Source organism: Prinia subflava, chromosome W (genome assembly GCF_021018805.1).
Source record: "Prinia subflava isolate CZ2003 ecotype Zambia chromosome W, Cam_Psub_1.2, whole genome shotgun sequence".
In the NCBI taxonomy this organism is placed as follows: domain Eukaryota; kingdom Metazoa; phylum Chordata; class Aves; order Passeriformes; family Cisticolidae; genus Prinia; species Prinia subflava.
The window spans coordinates 8751284-8777947 of record NC_086282.1 but is presented as its reverse complement, the minus strand read 5'-3'; the positions used below and the strand labels follow the sequence as shown (position 1 = coordinate 8777947).

Below are 26664 nucleotides of genomic sequence, written 5' to 3'. Positions count from 1 at the left end.
CAATATGACCAGGTTTTTTACAAAAGTAGCAAGGTGCTGAGGTAACAGCAGTTTGCATAACAGCCATGGTGTTGTTTTGTTGCTGGGAGTTCAGGTGCAAAGCAGCTAGAATTTCAGTCAGTTTTTGGTCTCGTGCTTCTGCTTGTGTTGCCTGAGCCGTAAGAGCTCGTTCAATTTTTTCTCCTAAAGTCTTTCCAAGTTCATTTGCTTGGATAGCTGCCACTTGCTGTGGACTTCCAATTTTGTTGCAGGCTTCAATCATTTCAGGTACTGTGGGTCTTTCTTTTCCTAGGGCTTTGATTACTCTTTTACATTCAGCATTGGCGTTATTTTCAATAATGTCCCTTATCATAATTGGGCGAGCTATATCATCGCCACATTGCCTTTCTGCTGCTTGTATCACTCGGTCTGCAAATGCAGTAAATGGTTCAGACAGCTCTTGACTAATCAGATTGTAGGCTTTTTCAAAACTTCTTGCAGGCTGAATCTGCAAAAAGGCTCTACGAGCCATTTTTTTAATGTCATCAAATACTATTCTGGGTAGGTTCACTTGATCTTCATTCCGATCATCAGGATGTTCACCAGTCAGCTTAGATATGGTAAGGGTGCGAAGGGTTGCATCAGTGCTTTGCCTGTAAGTGGTCAAAACTCCTGTAAGCATTCTTCTCCATATGTGTTCCCACAGCATATATTGTGAATCTGTGAGAATTACACTGGCGAGATTTTTACAGTCATTTGGTGTCAGCATGTGTTCTTCTATCATACTTTTAAGCAGTTGTTTAAAATATGGTGAGCAAATGCCACTGTCTTTCACTGCTTTTCGTAGTTCTTTTATCTCATGAGGTGGGATAGCTGTCCATGTTCTTGTATTTTTGGCTTGTTGGCTGAATAGCACAGGCATAGCTAGAGGATTCAGACTTTCTTCTTTGCAAATCAAGCGTTTGACTTCATGCCAGTCTGTGAACTGGGAATTGTCGAAGCACTCCTGGGGGTTTTGTACTTTTGGGATTGATGTTAGTGAATACTCAGGGTTTAATGTCTCATTTTGGGTTGAGAAATCTGTCCCAAACACAGGGACAGGGGGGCCTGTAGAGCTGTTTGGGAACAGACTTATTTGTATTTGAGGGTTCTCTTGTATTTGAATCAAAGGGTTGTCATTTGCAGGGACAAAATAGTTCTCTGTCTGTCCTGTATTCATTGAAGCAGCTGTTGTATTCCACTCTCCCCCTTTTCGTTGCACGGTTTGTGTGTTTGGCTGGGACTGTATGGAGGAATTGTGATACAATGAAGTCTCACTCGGTGCTAGGGGTACGGAGGGCGGGAACGCAGCTGGGTGACCGAGGAGATTCGGTGGCTGGGGTAGGGCAGCAGGCATCGGAGGCAGAGGAGCTGACAGTGAAGGCACATCAGCTGTTAGCTGGGCAGGGTCGTGCGGTGGTGAGGGGTCTCTCAAAGATGTGGCTGTGCTCGGGACGGCGGCGTATGGCAGAGAGGGTGGCGCAGAAGGATGCATCCAAGGCGGTGCAGGAATCGGCTGTAGCGGTGTTGTGTGTGGACTCGGCGGGTGGCGACGGAGGGATGTTTGGGGGCTGCAGATGCGTGGGTGCCGTGTGCTGGTGCCTTGGTGGTGGCGTGGCGGGCCGAGCTGCGGGAGGGATTATTTGCGGAGAGGCTGCAGCTGGGGCTGTCGGAGCAGTAACTGGCTGGGCTGGTGGCGCGGATGGATACAGTTCTGGAATTGCGAATATCGGCTCTGGTGGCGGCGGCGGCGGCGGCGGCGGCGGCCGTGCAGCCTGGCATGGGGGCGGCGGGCACAGGGATGCCGGGTGGGGCTGCGCCGTGGCAGGCGGCGGGAGCAGCGCGGAAGGGCACAGGGATGCCGGCTGGGGCTGCACCGTGGCAGGCGGCGGGTCGGGACCGGGAGGCTGTGTCAGAGCCGCGGCAAAGGCTGCGAGGGGCAGAGGCGGGGCGTGCTGGTTCCGGGGAAGCGGCAACTGCGCATGCGCAGGCCACTCCAGCGGTTCCGCGTGATGCGGGACCATGGCCCACGTGCTAGGCAGGGCTTGCGTGTCTGTGTTCATCAGCTCGGCAGCCGGGACTGGGGGCGCGGGGGGCAGCGTGGCCGCGGGCGGGAACGGGGCATCGGCGGTGGCAAGAAGCGGCGGGGCGACTCCTCGCAGCAGCTCGGCCCCAGAGGGCTGCGGCAGAGCCGGCACGGCCCGGGACGGGACGGCGAGCAGCGGCGGCGCGGCGAACAACGGAGGCGCTCCGGGGGAACTGGGGGCGGGAGGCTGGGCTGCCGCCGCGGGCGCGGAGGGAGGCACGGCTCTGGGCGCGGCGGCCGCAAACGTAGGGGTCTGTGCGGGCATGAGCGGAGCCGCTGGGGCGGCGGGACCGGGAGGTCGGGCCGGAGCAGCGGCGGGAAGGGGGGAGGGCGCCGTTTCCAACACGGGAACAGCCGCGGCGAGCACCGGGGCTGGCGGCGGGCGGTGCGCCGGGGCACCGGCCGCGGCCGGGGCTGCGGTGTTCAGCGCAGCTTCTACGAGGTCCCGCGCAGCCGCGCCGGGACAAGGGAGCACCGCCGGAACGCCGGGGCTGGGGAATCTCGGCGGTACACCGGGACAGGGGAACCGCGCCGGAACGCCTGGACCCGGGAACCGCGTAGGAGCCCCGGGGGGGACAAAGGGAGCAGCGGGCACGTGCATAGGGGGCGCTGGGGGAGGGGAAGCGGCGTGGCGCCGTGGGGGACACGTGGTGGTTGAGGCCGCGGCCAGGGGAGGTGGGACGACAGCAGCTGGCAGAGTCGTGGGTGGGCAGGGGCAAGTGGCCGGCCCGGCGGGACTTAGGGGGGCTGATAGGGGTGCAGGGACGGCGGTGGGCGGGCTCGCTGGGGCAGAAGTGAGGAGGGGGACCGTGGCAACGCCGGTGGAACCGGGGGCCAACACCGCGGGAGCCGGGGAAGCAGGGAGCAGCGGGATGGCGCGGATCGGGGTGGAGGGGGGGGTAGTGGGGGCAGGTGGGGTGCCAGGGGCCGCGGGGAGAGGGGACGGGGCGGCAGGGGCTAGCGGGACGGTGGGTACCGGAGCCACGAGGTTCGGCTGGAAGGCGGTGGGCGTGTCCTGCTGCAAACTCGCGGTGGGAACGGCGTTCTTCAAAGCAGCTACGGCGGGTTGCTCCTTCGCAGCAAGAATTTCTACAAGTGCTCTGCAGGCTGGGACGAGCTCCGCGGCCGCGAAATCACGGCGGGAAATGTTATTAAAGAGCTTATTTCCGACTGTGGCCCAAAATTCGTTGGTAAATACAGCTGACCGGTCAACATTTGGGAAATTAATCAAAGTCCATTCTAAGAGGTTTTTTAGCTCTTCTTTTGGTAACTTACTTTGACTAGAGTACAATAAATGCTTTAGTTGCTTATAAAGATATTTATCACCGGTAGAGTGTGATTGCCCCATTATTAGACTGATTTTTTCTTTCTCACCTGTGTGTCGCCAAAGCAGGGTCCTTAGCTCAAACGGCGTGGAGTGTTGGCCAGGCACTCCCGTCGGCATGGACGCTGCTTCACGTCCCTCTTCAGAGCACTGGCTTCGGCTTGCCATGCTCGGGACGTCCCACTCAGAGCTGTAGTGCGGGCGGTGCTTTCAGCAACACTCGCGTGTACTCTGACACGTAGCAGATTCCCTCAGCAGAGCTCCGGCACGCCGCTGCCAGCAACGGCGAGACAGGGCTCGAGGGTAGCTACGCTAATCCTCAGGAGAGCTCCAAGGAGCCGCTGCTCAGCGGCGGCCCCGTGCTCGAGGACTGCCAGGTAGATTCCCCTGAGAGCTCGAGGAGGCTGCTACGGCAGTAACAGCTTCCCGTGCTCCAGGTGTACCTCAGCAGATTTTAAGAGCTCCAGCTATGGCGTTGCGCTGCAGCCGTAAGCTGTGCTCGCGACACTTTCAGGTGGCTAAAACTGGTTATTTAGTTACCATCCATGGAGAAATCTCCTACGGGTGGAAAAGGCTGGATCCGTCGTTCATCCACGGCTGGGCACCAATTGAAGGAGTATCTCCGTGACGGTAGAGTCGTCAACAAAGTATCTCTATAAGCAATGTGCAGGGGTAACACGTGGTTTATTGTGAAGGCCTTGCTTGTAGCTGCTAGGCACAGCTAAAGCAGGCCAGGAGAGCAGGAACAGCGAACAGAGCCGAGAGAGAAGAGCCCCGAATACCGTACATTAAATATCTTTCTAAGTTGAAGAGTATGAGTTGGACCAACCAATCTAATACAAGATAACAACACATACAGCCAATAGAAATGTCCTACCACCCAAGGCAAGCAGAAGGGGATTGTTTAATCAAACGATCTGGCCCTCAGCTTAGCAGGAGTATATTGTTTAATCAAGGGGGCTGGCCCTCAGCTTAGCAGGTCGTTGTTCACAAGCTGATGGCCCTGCACCCCACACCCTAAATCTCAAAGCTTGCTTTCATTTCTATCTCACTTGTTGAACTCAGACTCCCAGAATCTAAACCACTATATTTGTAAGGTCTTTCTACTTCATCTTTCCCAACACTCGCCACCACTGCCAGCAGGAAGAAGAAGAAGAAGAAGCCATTCCTGGCCATGCCTGCACCCCTGGGCTATGTGCTATGGCTGGGCCGTGGAACCACGGGTTTCACCATCTGCTCTGGTATCGGCCCTGCCCGCAACGCCAACAACCCTGTGGACGACAGGAATGCCCCACAGAGCAAGAGGACTGTGGGGGACCAGATGAAGAAGAACCAGACAGCAGATGACGATGGAGATTTGAATGACACCAACTACGATGAGTTCAATGGCTATGCTGGGAGCCTCTTCTCAAGCGGCCCCTATGAAAAAGATGATGAAGAGGCAGATGCTATTTATGCAGCTTTGGATAAGAGGATGGATGAACACAGGAAAGAAAGGAGGGAACAATGAGAAAAAGAAAATAGAAAAGTACTGTATGGAATGACCCAAAATTCAACAGCAGTTCTCAGACTTGAAATGGAAATTAGTGGAGATTACTGAGGAGGAGTGGCTGAGTATTCCTGAGGTTGGGGATGCCAGGAACAAGCAGCAGAGGAATCCTCATGAGAAGCTGAATTCTGTCCCTGACAGCTTCTTTGCAAAGCATTTGCAGTCAGGGGAGAATCACACTTCCGTGGACCCCCACCAGACACAATTAAGTGGATTGAATACACTGTATCCAGGGGGCTTGAATACTCCATACCCAGGAGGGATGACACCAGGCCTGTTGACACCTGGGACAGGTGAATTGGATATGAGGAAGATTGGCTAAGCCAGGAACACCTTGATGGATATGAGGCTAAGCCAGGTGTTGGACACTGTGAGTGGCCAGACTGTAGTGGACCCAAAAGGATATTTGACAGACTTGAATTCCATGATTCCCACACACGGAGGAGATATCAGTGACATCAGAAAAGCCCGTTTGCTCCTGAAATCTGTCCAAGAGACCAATCTTCATCATCCACCAGCCTGGATAGCATCAGCCCGACGGGAGGAGGTCACTGGCAAACTCCAGGTGGCTTGAAATCTCATCATGAAAGGAACAGAGATGTGCCCTAGGAATGAAAATGTTTGGTTGGAAGCTTCTTGGCTTCAGCCTGGAGATACAGGCAAGGCTGTTGTGGCCCAGGCTGTGCAGCACCTGCCACAATCTGTGTGGATCTATATCAGAACAGCAGAGTTGGAGACAGACATCCATGCCAAGAAACGTGTCCTTAGGAAAGCCCTTGAGCATGTTCAAAACTCAGTGTGTTTGTGGAAAGAAGCCATAGAGCTGGAGGAACCTGAGGATGCCAGGATCATGCTGAGCCAGGCTGTGGAGTGCTGTCCAACCAGTGTTGAACTGTGGCTGGCGCTGGCAATGCTGGAGACATATGAGAATGCTTGTAAAGTCCTTAACAAAGCCTGGGAGAATATCCCGACAGATTGTCACATCTGGATTAATGCTGCCAAACTAGAGGAAGCCAATGGGAATACCCACATGGTGGAAAAAATCATTGACAGACCCATCACAACTCTTAGGGCTAACAGCGTGGAAATCAAGTGGAGCAGTGGATACAGGATGCTGAGGAATGTGATAAAGCTGGAAGTGTGGCCACATGCCAGGCAATCATGAGAGCTGTGATTGGGATTGGGATCGAGGAAGAAGATCGGAAACACACCTGGATGGAAGATGCAGACAGTTGTGCTGCTCATAATGCCTTGGAGTGTGCCCGAGCCATTTATGCCTATGCCTTGCAGGTCTTCCCAAGCAAGAAGAGTGTGTGGCTGTGTAGGAGCTTCTCGGTGACAGCAGAGTCGTCGACAAAGTATCTCTATAAGCAAAACAGTTGTGGTTGCACGTGGTTTATTGTGAGGGCCTTGCTTGTAGCTGCTAGGCACAGCTAAGCAGGCCAGGAGAGAGCAGGAAAAGAGGAGGAGGTTCTGAATACCATACAATAAATGTCTTTCCAAGTTGAATAGTCTGTGTTGGACCAACCAATCTAATACAAGATACCAATCTCAGCATTTACATACAGCCAATAGAACTGTCCCATTACCTTTGGCAAGCAGAAGGGTATTTGTAGTCGTGCATTTCTGTACCCGAGCAGGTGTTTCCATATAAGGAAGTTAAGCTAGAATTTTCTATAGCCTGCTTGCTGTAATTGGCTCAGTCCCAGCACAGACACAGTGATAGGGCTTTGGAAGTGCACCTCAAAGTCTAGTGTCCATCTCATTGGGCAAAGAGCCAAATAAGCCCACCTAGACCATCGAGTACTAAAGGGCCTGCATAAGGGTACACGAGGCTTTTTGGGAATGCCTTAGCCAGTGTAGCTGTGCTTGGTACACTGTGCTCGGCTTATCTCTTTTCATTTTGTAATGTTTATTATTTTTGCTGTTATTAAAACTTTTATTTTACAAAGCATATCCTGGGAAGCCGTCTCGCTATTTTATTAAGCCATTACTCCGCTGGCTGGACCCTCGGAGTTATCGGGAGAAATCTCGATAAATGGCGCCTTCGAACTCGGACCCTACATTAGGGTAACTGAATCGAAGTTTGCTGACAAGCCCTCACATTCAGCTAGGCCGTTTTGCTCTTGGTTTTCGTTTTTTTAAAAGCGAGCTCGTGGTGGGTTTTTTGGTCATTAAAATAAAACCACATTTTTGGGTCAAAAAGGCTGAGAGGGAGCCTTTTGACTGAACCCCTATACCGGTGAGAGGGGGTCTTTGCCGGACACCGATTCTGGTACAAGGTGGATTACTCTTCAAAGAGAGAAGCTGCAGTCTAGCAGAGCTGGAGACAGAACAGCTAATCACCGAGAGACCTGAGAGAGTCGGAGACAAACCAAGAGCTGCCGGGGGATCACAAGAGCCATTCTGGTGAGTGACAATGGGGACCCGGCAATCCGTAGAACAGCGAGACACCTTTTGTTATTTTAATTATAAACTGACTATTCAAGACTATAAGTTTGAGAGGAAAGAGCTTAAAAAACTTGTGAAATGGGTCTATAAAAAGTTTCCGGACACTAATACAGCTGAAACAGTAACAGTAGAATTTTGGGACAAAATAGGATTGAAGTTGTATAATTCAAAGAAAAAATCTGTGTTAAAATTAAGACCCATCTTTAAAACTGTGTTAGACTTTGTAACAGAAGAAGGTGAAAGGCTCAGCAGTCAAAAAACACCTGAAAATGCAGAAAGAGAAACCTTGGGAAAAGCCTCTAAAAGCAACCATAAAAAAGGAGCCCAGAAAGTAAAATGCAAAAAGGCTCCTGCTCACCTTAGACATGAAGATAAAAATCCAAGTTCTGATGCCCCAAGTCCCAGAAAAAACCGGTTTGATTTACTCCCGGGAAGCAGGCAGGGGAGGGCTCAAAGCCCTTCCCCGAGCCCTCCTCAGTCCCCCGGAGTGGGACCTGTGACAGCCTTGGCCACGCGGGCTAAGGTTCCATTCCAACCGCCCTCCCCACCCCCTCAGTCACCTAGTACGAGATTCGGGCGATCCCGGACCGTTAATTTTGAGTGCGCGAGTTTTGAACAAAGCCCTGAAAGCGCGGGCTCACAGAACAATGAAAAACGTGGAATTCTCCCCATCTCTGAGGCAGAAACTGTAGCTCCATGTGGGCGGGCTCAGTAAAGCCCAACCCTGCGGCACGCCCCATCCGATGTGTCACTCAGCTCCTCCCACTCCAGCACGGGAAGCGCCCCATCCATGGGCAGTCCCAAGCCTCAGGCACCGCCCCGGGTTGCCACCCACAGCCGGGACAGACACGCCCTGGCTGTGAGGAGCGTGGGAACCAGATGTGACATCCCGGAACTCGCCCTCCCCAAGATGGCGGCGCCCATGCCGGAGAAATGTAAACAAACTCCGATGAAAAATCAGAAGGTTTCCCACACGTCCTGCAGTTTCTCTGATGATTCGGAGGATTCATCAGCCAGCATAGATCTCTGGCACAACATAAGGAAAGAAACCAGCACCCCGGGGCCAGCCCGGCTCTGGCGACAAGAGAGCAAAACAAAACAAAAGCAAGGACAGAGACAGTTAACAGTTCAATTCCAACAGCCAAGATACAAAGTAGACTTCGTCCAAAAGAAGACTGTCATGAAAACCACCACAAGAATCCACCAAAGCAGCAAGCTCAAAATACCTTAAAACCCTGACCTATTCTTTTATTTTTTGCAGTTTTAACAAGAAATCCAGAACTTTATAAGTTCATTTTTTCATTAAGATCTCAAAAAGTCTACCAAGTAATTCCAAAACAAAAGGTTTTTCTTTTCTGTTTTGTCAATTAAGCAAGAAGATTGTAATAACTTGCCCAAAAAAATTTTATATTCCAAACTAATTATAAAAGCTAATTCCTAAATAATTATTCCTTTACAGGAAAAGATTCTGCAAAAATATTTTGCTTGCTCATATCTTTAATTGAAATAGTTAATTCAAAATTCAAAAGTTTTTATAAATTGCCCATATTAAAAAAAAAACCCAAAAAACCTCTAATTATTAAATTCATCTCTATAATTGAAAACCTTTCAAAATTCATACACCTCTAAAAACAATTCCTTTTATAAGTCAAGAAAATCTAAAATCTCATAACCATGTAGTAAAATCCTAACACCAAAAAATAAAAATCAGATTTTAAGAAAGTCTAAAAACCATATCTCAAAACCAAAAAAGAACAACTGTCTACATGTTTTTCAAAGTTCATATTTTATGTTTACAAATTTTTATGTTGCAAGTTCAGTAGAGGGAGCGGAGACCTCTCAAGAAAAGGTTCTAATCAATTGTAAAATTTACATTAAAATACTAATCTTTTTCCTTTTTTCTCAATAGCAATTGTATTGTGTCACATGTTAAAGCAAACACTAAACTCCTAAGTTTTATAGCAAACAGCAATGTAACAGCAAACTTTTAACCATACATCAAAATACATCAGCTCTTGTAAAAAGTGTCGCATATATCTCAAAGTCAAATTAAGACAATTGTGCAACCATGCCCAAACTACCAAACACTAACTACGCCATCAATAGCAGCAAAAGTTAACCCTCAAAATTAAAAACAAGTATCATGCAATATCAACCATTTAAACAATTCAAACAGGTTCACTTGTCTAACCACACACTTTTTAGGGTATGTTCTACCTCAACACATAAAAGAGAAAAGGACCAAAAAACACAATTAAAACATCTCTTGTAAACATTTCTCATTCCTAAATGTACAGTTCTTAAAATTACAGAAGTTTTTCAACATATCAAGTCTACCACATATTATAACTAATTCATTCAAAAGCCAATCTATTGTTTAAAAGCACACAAATAGCTAAGAATGCTCTTTAAAAGATAAAAATGGGAGAGTGTGTAGTGCTTTCTATTATAGAAAGGTTGAACAAAGTTATATATATGTTTTTTAATCTCTCATATTCATAAAAATTCTGAAAACAAGACAAATTTTAGAGCCTGTCCTTTATGGCAGGGAGAGAGGTTTTGTTTGTCTCCACAGGTACAGACTCTAAGAAAGTTCCTGCAAAAGAAGTTGAGTCACAACTACAAAAGAGGAAAGGAGAGCAGAACACACCTCAAGAAGAGCATGCAAAAGGACACAGAGGGACCACAGACTGTGTCTTCAAAAAGACTTCTGCATTTTGACACAGCCCAGCACTATAGACACTGAAATACGTTTGAAGCAGAGACTTAAGTTTTATAAAAGTTGCACTGTTAAAATTTTTGAAGTTATTATTGTCATGTCAAAATTGTTTGTTGTTGTATGTTAAAAGTTATTATCAAATCTTTATGCAGAAGGAAAAAAAAAATATATAGTTCACTTGAAAAAATCTCCCCAAACAAAAAAGTAAAATAAGGTTCATATGTAATTTGAGACTAAATATTAATTTTAAAATATTGGCTAACAAAAAAGAAAGTACCAAATTTAAAATTTTGTAATCCATAAAACTACAGCTTAACTATAAACCAAATTGTTAAATAACAATAAGTTATTGACACAATCACAATTATGAACAAAAGTGAGAATTTTTTCAAAGTAACTATTTCTCTTTTTTTTTCCTTTTTTAATATGATTTTACAGGGTGAGATGTAGTCGTGCATTTCTGTACCCGAGCAGGTGTTTCCATATAAGGAAGTTAAGCTAGAATTTTCTATAGCCTGCTCGCTGTAATTGGCTCAGTCCCAGCACAGACACAGTGATAGGGCTTTGGAAGTGCACCTCAAAGTCTAGTGTCCATCTCATTGGGCAAAGAGCCAAATAAGCCCACCTAGACCATCGAGTACTAAAGGGCCTGCATAAGGGTACACGAGGCTTTTTGGGAGTGCCTTAGCCTGTGTAGCTGTGCTTGGTACACTGTGCTCAGCTTATCTCTTTTCATTTTGTAATGTTTATTATTTTTGCTGTTATTAAAACTTTTATTTTACAAAGCATATCCTGGGAAGCCGTCTCGCTATTTTATTAAGCCATTACTCCGCTGGCTGGACCCTCGGAGTTATCGGGAGAAATCTCGATAGGTATTGTTTAATCAAGGGAGATGGCCCTCAGCTAGGCACACTATTGTTCACTAGCTTATGGCTTGATATTTTACATCTCAAAGCTTGCCTTCATTTCTATCTCACCTGTTGGTCTCATACTCCCAGAATCTAAATCATCATATTTACCAGGCCTCTCTACTTCATCCTTCCCAACATGGCTGCGAGCAGCCTACTTTGAAAAGAACCATGGAATCAGAGAATCCTTGGAGGCTCTTGCAGAGAGCTGTTGCTCACTATCCCAAAGCAGAGGTGCTGTGGCTCTTGGGAGACAAATCCAAGTGGCTGGCAGGAGATGTGCTAGCAGCCAGAAGCATCTTAACCCTGGCTTTCCAGGCCAACCCCAACAGCGAGGAGATCTGGCTGGCTGCTGTGAAGCTCAAGTCAGAGAACGAGTATGAAAGAGCAAGGAGGTTGCTGGCAAAGGCTCGCAGCAATGCCCCCACAGCAAGGGTCTTCATGAAGTCTGTGAAGTTGGAATGGATGCTTGGCAACATTGATGCAGTCCAGGAGCTCTGTGAGAAAGCCCTGAAGCACTATGAGGACTTCCCCAAACTGTGGATGATGAAAGGACAAATTGAAGAACAAAAAGTGCTGTTAGAGAAAACACGGGAGACTTATAATCAAGGGTTGAAGAAGTGCCCCCATTCCATACCCCTGTGGCTTTTGCTGTCCAGGCTGAAGGAGAAAGTTGGGCAGCTGACTAGAGCAAGAGCCATCCTGGAAAAGTCTCACCTGAAGAATCCAAAGAATCCAGATCTCTGGTTGGCGTCTGTGCACTTGGAGTACCGAGCTGGGCTGAAGAACATTGCTAACACTCTGATGGCCAAAGCACTGCAAGAGTGCACCAGTTCAGGAATTCTGTGGTCAGAAGCAATTTTCCTTGAAGCGCGACTGCAATGAAAGACCAAGAGTGTGGATGCTCTCAAGAAGTGTGAACATGACCCATAGGTCCTGCTGGCTGAGGCCAAGCTGTTCTGGAGTGAGCATAAAATAACCAAGGCCTTAGAGTGGTTCCACTGCACCGTGAAGATAGATTCTGACCTGGGGGATGCCTGGGCCTTCTTGTACAAATTTGAGCTCCAGCACGGCACGGAGGCACAAGAAGAGGTGAGGAAGCTCTGTGAGAATGCTGAACCTTGCCAAAGGCAGCTCTGGTGTGATGTCTCCAAGGACATAGAAAATTTGCAGAAAAACATTGGAGAGATTCTTGTGCTGGTGGCAGCCAAGCTGAAAAACACCTTCTAGAGTGTGCTGGCCTCAGCTGCCTCAGAGGTTCCTATAGGAATTGACCTGCTCGTGGTGCATTTGCCCTTTCAGTGACACAGATTTTGAAGGACAGTGTTGGGGGTTAGTTTCTTTCCCTTTGTTCCTTTTTACTTATAGAATTTTTTTCACATAACCTGCTAGGAAACGCTAACAGCTGGGTACTTAAAAAAAACTGGGTTTGTAGAGAAAGGCAAAACAAGTGGCCAACCTCAGGGGTGAAGGGCATCTGGTTGCACTTTTTACCTGAGAGATTCTCTCCGAGGGGCAGAGATACGAGAATTGTGCAGGTAAAAGACAGGGTTGGGGCAGCTGCCAGCTCTCTCTCAGCTTTGGAGGAGGAAGGTCGGAGGTTCTTCTTGGGGAATTCGCTGCTGCTGCCAGAGCCCATCCTGGAGCTGTTTCTTCTGCCATGGGGTGAGCTTCTGCTTGTGAGAGCAGCCACTGAACTGAGAACTTATCAACACCTACCTCACTAAAAGAGAGACCTATCACCATCTGCTCGGGTGTCTGGGATACTGAGCTTGCCTCTCTCTGCCCTGCTGAGAGCCGGATCACTGCTGCCCCACCCTTGGCTGCCTCTTTGGCACTGCTCTGAGCTTTTGCTACGCGGTAGCCCCGCACCCCCTGCTTGCCGGGACATCCCACTGTTCCAGACACAGCTTCGGAGTTTCTGATACATCTCGTCTACCACCCTGGGATTTTTGCTCATTCCTGCTGGCCCAGCTGCTTTGCTCCTGCCTTCCTTAGCAGACACCTGTCTTTTAAACCAAGACAGACAGGACATGGATGATGATAGGAAAGAGCTTTCTCCCAAAAGGAAAAGCTGTTTCCTTTTATCCTCAGCATGGACATCAGCCTCTGTGGCACACGGGAACATTGTAGCTGGTGTCACATAGGAGACAGGAGCATTCTTGTGAGACTCTATTGGCATTTCCATGTTGATTCCTGATCCCCCCCTCAAACACAAGTTTTAATCAGCTTGTATGGATTCTGACATGTGGCAGTCCCTCTGTTCTTGGCCTCAGCATTTGTTCCCTGTCTCCCTTTAGTGTTTGGCCCATCTGATGTTGGTTCCTTATCAGCAGATCTCGGTTGTTGCTGTTGGAATACACTGAGTGTCCTAGAAGATGGGTGGAGTTTTGGGAACAGCCTAGCAGCACAGGGAAAGGTCTTGGCTGGCTCTCCTTCTTTAGGTCCTTTAGTTTGGTCTCTGCTAACAAGCTGCTGCACAGTCTGGAGGTATTCCTAAAACCTGAGCAGCTGGAGCATTTTGTCAAATTCAAAAGCATATTTTTAGAGAACTTTTCCTCAATTTTTAAATGTATATAGTAAAGCTTATTCTTTTCGGTGTCTTGAGTTCATTAAGCACACTGGTGGTTTAAAGTAACAAGGCAAAACTCAGCAATCCCTGAAAGCCCTTTTGAAGGAAGAACATATGTTTAGAGTTGTTGGGAGACTGGGCTGTTACACAGCTGTGACTGCCTCTGGCTGGGAGGTTTGGGATGGCTCCCTCCAAGTGCAGATAGAAAAAAGCAAACTCATCAGAGGGAAAGCTTTCTGTTTGGAACCCTTTATACACTGTCTTCAATTTTCTACACTTGTGATGTGTACTATTTTTATCCCAACCTCCTGACTTTCTTGTGATTGTATGTTGTGACAGGTAGAAGAATTATAAAAGAAAGGCCTCATAAAATCAGGCCTGCTCTATTAAATTAATACCTAGCCTGTCATCTCTTCTGAGAGTAGTTACGCAACTTGCAAGTTCCCATGCAAAAACAACCTTGGTATGAAAGGTTCCTGTCCTGGGTTGAAAAATGTAACCAAAAATGTGTATTCTATTTTCATCTGTTGAAGTCCTTGGGAGATATTGTTCTTTATCTCTCGTAACTCTAGGGGTAGAAAGAGGGCAGATGCCTTCTGTTAATGGAATGACTGATAAAACCAGATAAGGCAGTGCCTCCTTATCTCTTCCTCCACCCATCCTCCTCTGAGGGACATCACCTGTGAATGGGCCATTTAAGGCCTCTCACATGACTGATAACATTACTTCATTCCATTGTGAGATGCTCCACCCAGCAGGAGGAGCCAAAGCCTTTCCACTGAGAAAAAAACAGCATTCCCAAACACCAAGGGAGCCTGTTTCCACTGGATTCCCAGAGGACAACTGGACCCTTTTTTGAGGATCATCTCTACGGAGCCACAACTGTCACTCTGGGAGGACTTACTTCAGGCTGCTTCCAACACCCTGACCAACAGGGTGTCAGGTTTGCATTCTGACTCTGTCAGTGGTCCTTTGTACTACTGCATTTGTCTTATTTTATTTTTATTTTTATTTTTATCTTTCTTCTTGTTTGTTCTCTTTCTATTAAATTGTATTTCTGACTTGGAGTCTCACTGATTTTGCTTTCAAACCAGCACATACTTTTGGCCCCAACGTGGGGCAGAAGAGCTACTGAGAAAAGTCAGAATTACAATTTTTTTTTTTTTGAAGGAGACACCTGTTCACTATGATACTCAGCATGCTTACATGGGTGTTGTACCTAGCTCTCTATATTTTTCCGCACATGGGGCACTATCTGCTGGTCTTAATGCTCTTGTTTAGACAAGGGTAGGGTATCAAATTTGCTTTATTGGTGTATTTTGTCTATTGCATGATAACCTCCGAGGCAATGAACATCATTTGGAATATATACTCAATTTTGTTTGCTTGTTCTAGTCTAGGATGCTACGTCTAGGGCCTCTACAATCACACCCAGCCCCTGTGGGGAGGGGTAAAGAATGATGTTTTCCAGCCTTTCAGGCCTGAAACAGCAGTTCTTGAAAATACTGAGTTGTCTCTAGATGCCAAGGACAGCAGTGTTGTTGTTGGTTCTGCTTTGTCTTCTCTGCACGGCCTGCAACATGCTTAGAAACAAAACACTACATGGTGTGGTGCAGCGTCTTCTTGAGGAAGAAGAAAAAAGAAGCAAAGCAACAGCGTCCATGTGCACACAGGCTGTCACGAAAGAGAAAAGAACCAAACGCAAAGCAATGGCATCAGTGTCTGCATAGACTGTCACGGAGGAGAAAGGAACCAATAGCAAAGCAACGGCGTCAGTGTCTACACAGACTGTCACAGAGGAGAAAGGAACCAAATGCAAAGCAACAGTGTCCGTGTCTACACAAGCTGTCACAGAGGAGGAAGGAACCAAAGGCGCCATCAGCATCTCCACACAAACCATCACCGAACCGGAACCGCCTAAACCGGTAGCAGTTGCCCCTGTTCAGAAGAAGAAATCAAAGAGCAAATCAGTCCGCATAGTGACTGACGAGGATGCATCAGGACCTTCGCACCCAGAAGAAGAGACAGAGCCGGAGATCATCACTCACTCTCTGTCCCTGGGTGAGCTGCGTGATCTGCGGAGGGAATTCACCCGCCAGACAAATGAGTCCATCCTGATCTGGCTGCTTCACATCTGGGATGCTGCAGCCAATGACACCCTTCTGGATGGAAGTGAGGCCAGGCAACTGGGATCGCTGTCCTGGGATGTGTTCATTGACCAGGGGATGGGGAGAACCCAAGGAACTGTCAGCCTCTGGCAGCGACTGCTGACAAGTGTGAAGGACAGATACCTTTGTAAAGAAGACCTCCAGGTGCACCAAGGAAAATGGAGCACAATGGAACAAGGTATCCGGTGCCTGAGGGAATTGGCTGTTCCAGCGATCATTTTTTCAGAAGACGAGAGATTCCCTAAAAGCCCAGATGGTGTCCAGTGCACATTGCAGATGTGGTTGAGATTTGCATGGCTTGGACCAGAGACGTACTCCCGTTACCTGGCAACACTGCAATGGAGGGAAGGTGAGGACAGGGTGGACGCCTTGGTCAATAAACAAAGAATTTACGAGGACACTGTCACTGCCCCATTTTGTACCCATGTCTCATCTGTGGAAACAAGGCTGTTGGCTGAGCAAGTCAGGAGCTTGATTGAAGAGGGCCATCAGAAAATGAAAAAGGAACTTAAGGAAGAAATTTACCACATCTCGCCAGAACCAACAAGAGTCTCTGCCATTAGAAGCAGGCGTCCCCCAGCCAGGGAGAGAGGCTACACTCCACAAGGTAACCTTTGGTCTTCAGGAGCAAGAAGACATGAGTAAATGGGATGGAAAACCCACCTCCTCCTTAGCAGCCCAGGTACATGAACTGAAAAGAGGGACACCTACCACAAGGAGCTCATCTAGAGTTAACGCTGCTCCGGTCTCTCGTGCACAGAACTCCAGACAGTATAAGAATGATGATATGACTGATCCTTTTGAAGGGACCTCAGAAACATATTTACAGGAAGAAAGCAACATTCAGCATGACTAAGAATAGAGGGGCCCTGCCTCTAGACAGGTAGAGGAAAGGGACAATCGGATCTTTTCGACTGTGTGGATCCGATGGCCTGGCACATCTGACCCACAAAAATATACGTCTTTGGCTGACACTGGCTCCCAATGCACCCTGATGCCATCAAGTTATGTAGGAACAGAATCCATTTCTGTTTCTGGAGTGACAGGACGATCCCAGCAGCTGACTGTATTGGAGGCCTGTCCTAGTTTAGGACAAATTTAGGGGAAAATTCCCACAACTCCCTCCCCCACCACCGGGTTCGGGAGGAATTTCCTCAGAGGAAAAGTGGAAAAAACTTGTTTATTGAGAAACAATGAAAAAACACTCCCCAACACAAGAAAAACAGTCTGAGATGACAACAAATGTTTTCACCAGTCCAAGAGAGGGTGAGCAGTCTCTGCTGGGGAGGGTGCCAAAGCTTCTTTCAGGTGCAGACTCCGGGGGGTTTTCCCTTGACGTTCCCGAATCAGGGCCCGAAGCAGGTCCGATGTCTTCAGGGAAGGGAGGGAGGAAAGAAGGGGAAACACAAAAGCAGAAAAATGGCAACAAGCAAGCAAAAAGCAGAAAGCAAGAGAGCAAAGCCAGCAAAGCAGCCTAAAGCTAGCAGCAAGCAAGCCAAAAGCAAGCAGCTGGGGGAGGGGCTCAGCTATAGACAAAACAAACTGGGAACATGGGAACAGGAAAAAAAAAACCCCACGATTTGGGATACAAAGCATGAAAATGTCCTGTCACCCCAGGACAAGGCCGAAGTGAGTTTAACCAGGAATGAGTGGCAGAAACACCCCATCGCGACTGGCCCAAAGGCCCCATGCATCCTCGGTATAGACTATCTCAGAAATGGATATTTCAAGGATCCAAAAGGATATCGTTGGGCTTTTGGGATAGCTGCTGTAGAGAGAGAAGACATCAGACAACTGAATACCTTGCCTGGTCTCTCAGAGGACCCCTCTGCTGTGGAACTGCTGAGAGTTGAAGAACAACAAGTACCAATCGCCACAGCAACTGTACACCGTCGGCAATACCGCGCTGACAGACTCTGTGATTCCTATCCATGAGATGATTTGTAAAATGGAGAGCCAAGGGGTGGTCAGTAAGGCTCATTCACCTTTCAACAGCCCTATATGGCCAGTGCATAAGTCCAGTGGAGAATGGAGACTGACGGTGGATTACCGTGGTCTGAATGAAGTCACACCAACATTGAGCGCTGCCATGCCAGACATGCTGGAGCTTCAGTACGAGCTGGAGTCCAAGGCAGCAAAGTGGTACGTGACCATCGATATTGCCAATGCCGCCTTCTCCATTCCTTTGGCAGCAGAGTGCAGGCCCCAGTTTGCCTTCACCTGGAGGGGCGTCCAGTACACCTGGAACCGACTGCCCCAGGGGTGGAAGCACAGTCCCACCATCTGCCATGGAGTGATCCAGGCTGCACTGGAAAAGGGCAAGGCTCCTGAACATCTACAGTATATTGATGGCATCATCGTATGGGGGAACACAGGAGAAGTCTTCGAGAAAGAAGAGATTATCCAGATTCTGCTGAAAGCCAGTTTTGCCATTAAGCGAAGTAAAGTGAAGGGACCAACTCAAGAGATCTAGTTCCTGGGAGTAAAGTGGCAAGATGGACATTGCCAGATCCCAACAGAGGTAATCAACAAGATCACCGCCATGTCCCCACCAACCAACAAGAAGGAAACACAAGCTTTCCTGGGTGCCATAGGCTTTTAGAAAATGCACATTCCCGAGTACAGCCAAATTGTGAGCCCTCTCTATCTGGTAACACGCAAGAACAATTTCCACTGGGGCCCTGAACAGCAACAAGCGTTTGCCCAGATCAAGCAGGAGATCGCTCATGCAGTAGCCCTTGGCCCAGTTAGGACAGGACCAGAGGTGAAGAACGTGCTCTACTCTGCAGCCAGAAACCATGGTCTGTCCTGGAGCCTTTGGCAGAAAGTGCCTGGTGAGACTTGGGGTTGAGCACTGGGATTCTGGAGTCGGAGCTACAGAGGGTCTGAAGCCAACTACACTCCCAACAGAGGGAAATCTTGGCTGCCTATGAAGGAGTTCAAGCTGCCTCAGAAGTGATTGGGACTGAAACGCAGTTACTTCTGGCACCCTGACTACCAGTGCTGGGGTGGATATTCAAGGGAAATGTTCCATCCACACATCACGCCACAGACATGACATGGAGCAAATGGATTGCCCTCATTACACAGCGCGCCCGTATTGGAAACCTGAATCGCCCTGGGATTCTGGAAATTATAACAAACTGGCCTGAAGGTGAGACTTGTGGATTATCTTCTGAAGAACAGGAAGAGGAGGTGACACGTGCTGAGGAAGCACCACCATATAATGAGCTACCAGAGACTGAAAGACGATATGTCCTCTTCACTGATGGTTCCTGTCAAATTGTAGGCACTAACCGGAAATGGAAAGCTGCAGTATGGAGCCCCACACGACGAGTTGCACAAGCTACCGAGGGACAAGGTGGATCGAGTTAGATTGCAGAGCTTAAAGCTTTCCAGCTGGCTTTGGATATTGACGAATGAGAGAACTGGCCAAGGCTTTATCTCTACACCAACTCCTGGATGGTAGCTAATGCCCTGTGGGGATGGCTGAATCGCTGGAAAAAGGCCAACTGGCAGTGCAGAGGGAAGTCCATCTGGGCCGCTGAGATTTGGCAGGACATTGCCACCTGGGTAGAGAAACTGACCGTGAAGGTTCAACACGTGGATGCACACGTACCCAAGAGTCGGGCTAATGAAGGGCATCGCAACAACGAGCAGGTAGACAAAGCTGCCAAGGTGAAAGTATCACAAGTGGATATAGACTGGCAACACAAGGGAGAATTATTCCTGGCTCATTGGGCCCATGATGCTTCTGGTCATCAGGGGAGAGATGCAACATACCGATGGGCCCATGATCGAGGGGTGGACCTTACTATAGACAACATCTCACAGGTCATGCACAACTGTGAGACCTGCATTGCAATCAAGCAGGCCAAGCGGGTGAAGCCTCTGTGGTACGGTGGACGATGGTTGAAGTACAGGTATGGGGAAGCCTGGCAAATTGATTACATCACCTTTCCCAAAACCCGCCAAGGCAAGCGCTACGTACTGACCATGGTGGAAGCCACCACTGGATGGTTGGAAACCTACTCTGTGCCTCACGCTAGTGCCCGGAACACCATCCTGGGCCTGGAAAAGCAAGTCCTGTGGAGACATGGCACCCCTGAGAGAATTGAGTCAGACAATGGGACCTATTTCAAGAACAGCCTTATAAACACCTGGGCCATAGAACATGGCATCGAATGGATATATCACATCACTTATCATGCACCAGCTGCCGGGAAGGTAGAACGATGCAACAGACTACTAAAGAATACCCTAAAGGCACTTGGCGGAGGGACCTTCAAGAATTGGGAAGTGAACTTAGTCAAAGCCACCTGGATGGTGAACACTCGAGGATCCATCAACTGAGGTGGACCTGCCCAGTCTGATCCCTTGCACACAGTGGGTGGAGTTTAAGTCCCGGTGGTTTACATGAAGGGTATGTTAGGAAAGACTTTGGATTAATCCCACCTCAGGCAAAGGCAGACCCATCTGTGGGATTGTTTTTGCTCAAGGACCCAGTTATACTTGGTGGGTAATGCAGAAAGATGGAGAAACCTCTTGTGTGCCACAGGGAAACCTAATCTTAAGTGAGAATTGTGTATAAGGTTTCATTGTGGATGTGTATATATATATATTAGAGTATATTGATTTGGATATGATATAGATAATAATAGAATAAGAGGTGGATAATGTCCTGGGTTGAAAAATGTAACCAAAAATGTGTATTGTATTTTCATCTGTTGAAACCGGTTGGGAGATATTCTTTATCTCTTGTAACTCTAGAGGGGGAAGAGGGCACATGCCTTCTATTGATGGGATAACTGATAACACCAGATAAGGCAGTGCCTTCTTATCCCTTCCTCCATCCATCCTCCTCCGAGGGACATCACCTGTGAATGGGCCATTTAAGGCCTCTCACATGACTGACAACATTACTTTATTCCATTGTGAGATGCTCCACTCAGTGGGAGGAGCCAAAGCCTTTCCACCAGCATAAACCCAGCCATCCCAAACACCAATTTAGCTGGTTTTCCACCGAATCCTCGGAGGAAGACCGGACCCAACCTGCCAGCACTGGACCTTTTTTTTTCTACAGGATCATCTCTACTTCACAGAACATCTGTTACTCCAGGAAGACTTATTTGGACTGCTTTTCTAGGACTTTTGTTTGTTTTCTGGTTTTTTTTTTTGTGGGTTTTTTTTTTTGTACTACTGCATTTGTATTTTTTAATATTCCTAGTAAAAAACTGTTATTCTTATTCCCATATTTTTTCCTGAAAGCTCCTAATTGCAAATTTGTAATAATTTGGAGGACGGGGGTTTTTTACATTCTCCATTCCAAGGGAAATTCCAGTTTTCCTGGACAGATACCTGTCTTTCCAAACCAAGACAAGGAGAAACTCCCTTATTACTTGTTGGAGAATATGTATAAAATACAGCTTCTTTTTTCAAAAAAAAAAAAAAAAAGAAAAAAAAGAAAATGAACTCATCATAGTTTTCGTCATTCAATTCCTTATCATCATAATCTGCTGTCTGGTTCTTCTTCTTCATTTGGCCACCCGGCGGGGTATTCCAGTCGTCCACGGGGTCGTTGGCATTGTGGGCAGGGCCAATATCAGAGCGAGTGGTGAAACCCGTGGCTCCATGGCCCAGCCCTGGCACATAGCCCAGGGGTGCGGGCATGGGAAGGATTGGCTTCTTCTTTTTCTTCATGATGGTGGCGGCAGCAAGGTGAGACCGAAGTGGCACCAGAGCAGAGCTGGGAGAGGCAGCCAGGAAAGCGGTGATAGTGGCAACAGGAGCTAGTTCCCTTCCCCAAGCAGCACCTCCGACCTTCCTCCTCCAAAGCTAGGAGAGAGCTAGCAGCTGCTCCAGCCCTGTCTTTTACCTGCACAATTCTCGTGTCTCTGCCCCTCGGAGAGAATCTCCCAGGTAAAAAGTACAACCAGATGCCCTCCTCCCCTGAGGTTAGCCACTTGTTTTGCTTTTCTTAAGTACCCTGTTTTTCTGAAGTACCCAGCCATTAGTGTTTCCTAGCAGGTTATGTGAAAGAAATCTATAAAAAGGAACAAAAGGAAAGAAATTAACCCACAACACCAGCAAAACAGATAATTTATCAGTACATAGTGCAAACAGGCTTTTAAAAATAAGCAGAGAAAACACTTGTGGGGAGCCTCAGCACACTGAAAAAATGCATGATTATGAGAAAGAGCAGAAATTGCTTCTCTAATCCATTTAAACATGTCCAGGCCCAGAATCAACAAAGCACACAGGCTTTACTCCATTTTACTTCAGCAACCAAAGGTAGGCCAGCTTGAGGCACATGCTCACCATCCAGGCTTTTGCTTTCTAGAACTGGACCTGAACAATATAAAGATGAGCCAGTGCTAAGGACCTTTTGGTAACCCAGCATTTTTTCTCGTCCCACACTTCTACCAGCAGAGTGACACTGCAGCCAGCTTTCCTCAGCTGCTTTCCCTAAAATAACTAGGGAGAGCTGACAATGAAAGGAAGGGCCTGCAGGAGCAGGCAAAGGCACGACTGGTTTCCTGGGCTGTCTTGTGTTGGGACAGGGGTTTACCTTTCTCAGGCTTCCCTTCAAAGCACTTTTTGAGCCAATCTGTCAGCCCAGTTAAGAGACTGCAAGAATCGGAGGAGATCCCATCTCAGCACCTCTGAAAAGCCAAGCCCTAGGTCAGCACACAAGTCCTCTGGATTGTTTGGAAATACAAAATTTGGTCTTTGCTAGTTTTATATATGGAACAGGCAATTCTGCAATCAAAAAACCAAACCAAGCTGTGAGTCCCCATCCCAAGTGCTTTCACTAACACACATCTCCGCCTTACCCAATGTCCTAGAGTGACATTTTATCCGCAGTCGTCTGTTCTGTTTATGCTGGATATAAGTTCTACACCTTTAAGACAGTGAGCTGAGCTACACCTCACGAAAAGGACTTTATGAATTCGCCAAATGTTCAAAACAATGAGAGGTTTTATTTTTTGGTATTGTTCATTTTTTATGTTTGTGGGTATTTGCTTGTTAAATAAACAGGTTTTTTCTACTTTTTCTCCAAGGAAATCTTTTCCTGAACCAGTTGGGGGAATTTGCCCTAAACCAGGACACCCACCCTGACTAGCAAAGGGCACATGCAACCCATGACCACCTTTGGAAGAGTTCAAGGGATCCTGAAGAGACCAAAACAGAAGCAACTTTGGCAAGAACACATGCAGCACACATGGCAAGTGAAAGGGGATAAATCTAAGTATCACAACCCAAATACAACTATTTGTGAACGCACTTGCCCTTAATAAAGAAGGGGGAGAAGTTGTTCTGGGAGTCCTCTTGGCTCCTCTGGTGTGACATGCATGAGGCCTGGCTACAACCAACACTGGATTTCATCTCGGCTATTCAGCTTCTGTACATTGGCAATGATCCCCTGGGGAGCTGAAGAAACCATTACAGAAGTGCCCCCTTTGTGGAGGTGGAGCCTGGCTCAGGGCAGACCGAGGGGTGCACATAAGCCTCTAGAGTGGGAGAGTAAGCCCAGGTGTCCCAGGATGGCAGAACTGTGACCCCCCAGTGACTCAGTGTCCCTGATCTCGGGGCCTTTCTCTCCTTCAGGCAGCACCTGCTGTTTGACATGAGCACCTAAATCAGGTGTCCCAGGACTTTCTTTTCTGAAAGTCATAAACAAATTTGGAAACAGTAAATTGTCAAAGCTTGTACTTGAGGTGCCCTTTCCACAGGCAGAGCACAGCTCCATTGCTCTTAGTTCCCTGCGGTATCCTCTGTACTGCCATACCTCCTACACTGGGAAGAAAAGCCCATCCTCTGCTGCCACCATCAATGTTGCTGCTGCAGCCCACACAGGGGTGATGTGCACAAAAGAAGAAAATATAGGTGAGTGAGTTTGTGGGACACCCATATGAACTGTTCAGCTTGGGCTCAGGTGTCAGTATCACAATTAAGCACACGTACAAATGGGGTGGGTCTTCCAGATATCTACCACATATTTGACACCAGATATTTAACCAACCACCAAAATACCAAGGGATTCTGACTTAAAGCTTTTAAAACCTTTTCCCTGTTGCCCAAATGTGGTCAGAAGATCTCAGTATCACCCTCCAAGCAGAACAAGCTGGTAAGAACCTGGCTACATGGCTCATTTTCTTTACTATCCCAAACATGCAGGTACTTCCTTCTACTTCGGTTGAATTTGCCATCAGAAATGTGGGATGAAAACCCAACTCAAGCCTGGGCAAAACTGCAACTCACACTAGCTCTGGCTGATGACCAGGAGGCTATTACAGCATCTCTCTAGAGCAACAGAAGATGCTGGACTCCAAACAGGTCAAAAGTCTGAGCAAATCTTTACTGTAGCTACAAGGGAACAGTCTTGGTGCTGCCTGACCTGTGCCTTAACATGAGATTGGTCAGGGCATTTGTCTGTTCAACTTAAGTAGAAGCTGTTTGATTATTTCATTACTATTAATCCTATTTTACCTCTTGCTATAATATCCTGGGAATAAAAAAGAACAGCATGGCTGGCTTTGATATTCTAAGTATTACAGGATCTGTAAGCAAATCAATACAGAAGGATCCCTTCAGTGCAGTCACTGAGTGCAGCGTTGTCTCCTACACTGGCAAACTCCATTTTGGGCATCAGGCCTGGAGAAACAGTGGGCAACAGCAAATATAGAGAGTGACAGAAATCCACCTTTCCTCCCTCTCCCACCTCTAGGAATGACCTTTCAGTTCCCAGGGAGCTCCTCAGCTCTCCCAGTCAGGCTCCCACTGCATCCACTTCATGCATTTGTCCGTTTGGTGCTCTCTCCTCTTTGTTTATTGGCAAAAACAATCTCCTCCTTTACATGATCTTGGAGCAAATATCTCTCTTACTGATCAGGACTTCCAGCAGCCTCAGCTTGGCCTTAACCTGCTTGTATTCATTGTACTCTTCAGCCATGGGAGTGCGGTCTTCTTTCTGCACATTCCTAGTGGGAGTGAAAGCAGACCATGAGGATTTCTGTAACAGGAAGCCTCCCTCAGCAGCCTCCCTCTGTCCACCAACAAGACCTACAAAGCTCCTTTCCTCCACTCCTGATCAGGGAACAAGACCAAATCATTTATCCTTAGAGAGAAAAACAAAAAAACCCAAAAAAACCAAAAAAAAAAAAAAAAAAGGGGGGGCAAACAAGCTGCTCCAACAAAGTGTGAGATGCTTGTGTGTTGAGGCTGAGTACAACCCCACAATTCCAAATGCAAAATCCTTCTTGAAACATGCCCTGCTTCTCTGAAATCACCAGCTCTGCAAAATAGCTGGAAAACACTTCAGGAGCCATCAGTGTCAGCCTGTGAGCCTGGCAAAATAAAATATGGCCTCCCCTGGCTTGGCACCACAGCACTTACATGAACAGGCAAACACAAAAAGAAAGATGATATTTGATCAGATTGCTCTTGGCTTACAGGAAAATTTTAAGTTTTCAGTGATTTTACAAAAGCCCCTAAGGATGATGGCTGGTGGCAAGAAACACACAAGATAATTAAGAATATAAATATATGAAAACATTCTGTCAGCTTGTCAATGAGGGACATTTTCTTAAAACAATAAAACCAGTTACACTAAAGCAGAAATACTTGATAAAACTAATGTCTGAATATCTCACAGACAAGCAAGAATAGGACAGAATTCACTAGGGAAAAAAACTAGTTATTTTAACACTGAATAACTCTTCCACCATTCTGAATGTGGGTAAAGCAATGATAATGATTGTGAAGAGGAAATATGTAATGCTGAATTCAGGTAACTTTGCACATTTGGAGATCTTTGTAGATGCAAAACAGATTAAAAGTAGCTGAAGAACAGAGAGGCAGCTGAGAAATTATTACCTTCCATTTTGTTGGAAAAAGTTATCTTCAAAGTCTCTCAATTTTTTTCTGATTCGCTTTTTCTCTTCTCTGACTTCTTGGAGCTGCTCTAACAGTTCAGGGCTGTTGGGTTTAAAGATAAATGAGATTATCCATACGTCCGCAATAAAAACAGGAAACATACAGTAAACTTACAGATGTTTAGTTGTATGTATGCCAAGCAACGGAGCTGCTCCTGCAAGCAGCTCTGGCAGCCTCACATTACTTGAAACAAAAAGCTCTCAATATTTAGTTCAGCAAAATGATCATAGTCTTAAGCTGCAGCCTCTAAAGAGGTCAAGTGTGCACTTCACAATTTGCCACTAACTTCTATGAAACTTATCTCCTGCAGATGGGTGTGGGTTTGGTGACTTTTATAGGATCAAATTCAATAGTCACAACTTAGTGCTACCACCCACACGTGTTTGCACCAGACTTGAAACTAGCAAAGCTAGTTCCACTTGACCTCTCCAAAACATGAAAAACCTTCTGGAGTGCAGGGTTTTCATGAGAAAGGCTTGCCACTGGTGCAGTTACTATTTAGTGATGGAATCCAAAGGTGCATAAGCTAAGAATCAGTATCAGGACAAGGCAGTTTCTTCCCAAACTATTTCCTATGAGGGTCTATTGCATTTAAAAATGAAACACGAAAACTTCTGGTTCAGATCATAAATAGAAAAAAACCCTAGACACTTTTCTGACAAATTAAATGCTATCTTAGCAAGAAATAACTTTTTGCAGTTGCCTGTGAATTCAACATACATGGATGCTTCATGGAAATTTGAAAGCCCCATATCCCGACTGCTCCTAGATGGCATCTTATCATCCACCGGGGAAACAAAGCCATCAGCATCATCTTCTAGTTGATCCAAGAAGATGCGCACACTGAAATCTGTTTTTATGGTAATTGTGAGATCTGGCTTCACACTGCTGTCCTCTTCAGACCCCTCCTCTTCTTCCTACACACAGGGACAG

The 26664-nt window shown here is 47.2% G+C and overlaps 1 protein-coding gene and 2 pseudogenes across 7 annotated transcripts in view; 2 read left to right on the top strand and 1 right to left on the bottom strand.

Annotated features, from left to right (window-relative positions):
* The first annotated feature begins 2000 nt into the window (after positions 1–2000).
* LOC134563427 (pre-mRNA-processing factor 6-like) lies at positions 2001–9055 on the top strand (annotated as a pseudogene).
* LOC134563426 (pre-mRNA-processing factor 6-like) lies at positions 8219–12285 on the top strand (annotated as a pseudogene).
* Positions 9196–26664, bottom strand: part of LOC134563408 (protein FAM13A-like) — a 116011-nt gene continuing 98542 nt past the window's right edge. For 6 of the 7 annotated variants that reach the window (XM_063421317.1, XM_063421316.1, XM_063421318.1 and 3 more), the window contains 3 exons: positions 26452–26648; positions 25672–25773; positions 9196–24776 (listed from right to left, as the gene is read on the bottom strand). In XM_063421317.1, the coding sequence (XP_063277387.1) occupies positions 24650–24776; positions 25672–25773; positions 26452–26648 (426 nt within the window). In that variant the 3' untranslated portion in view covers positions 9196–24649. The remainder of the gene's footprint in view (positions 24777–25671; positions 25774–26451; positions 26649–26664) is intronic. The other variant, XR_010083363.1, reaches the window with a different exon arrangement.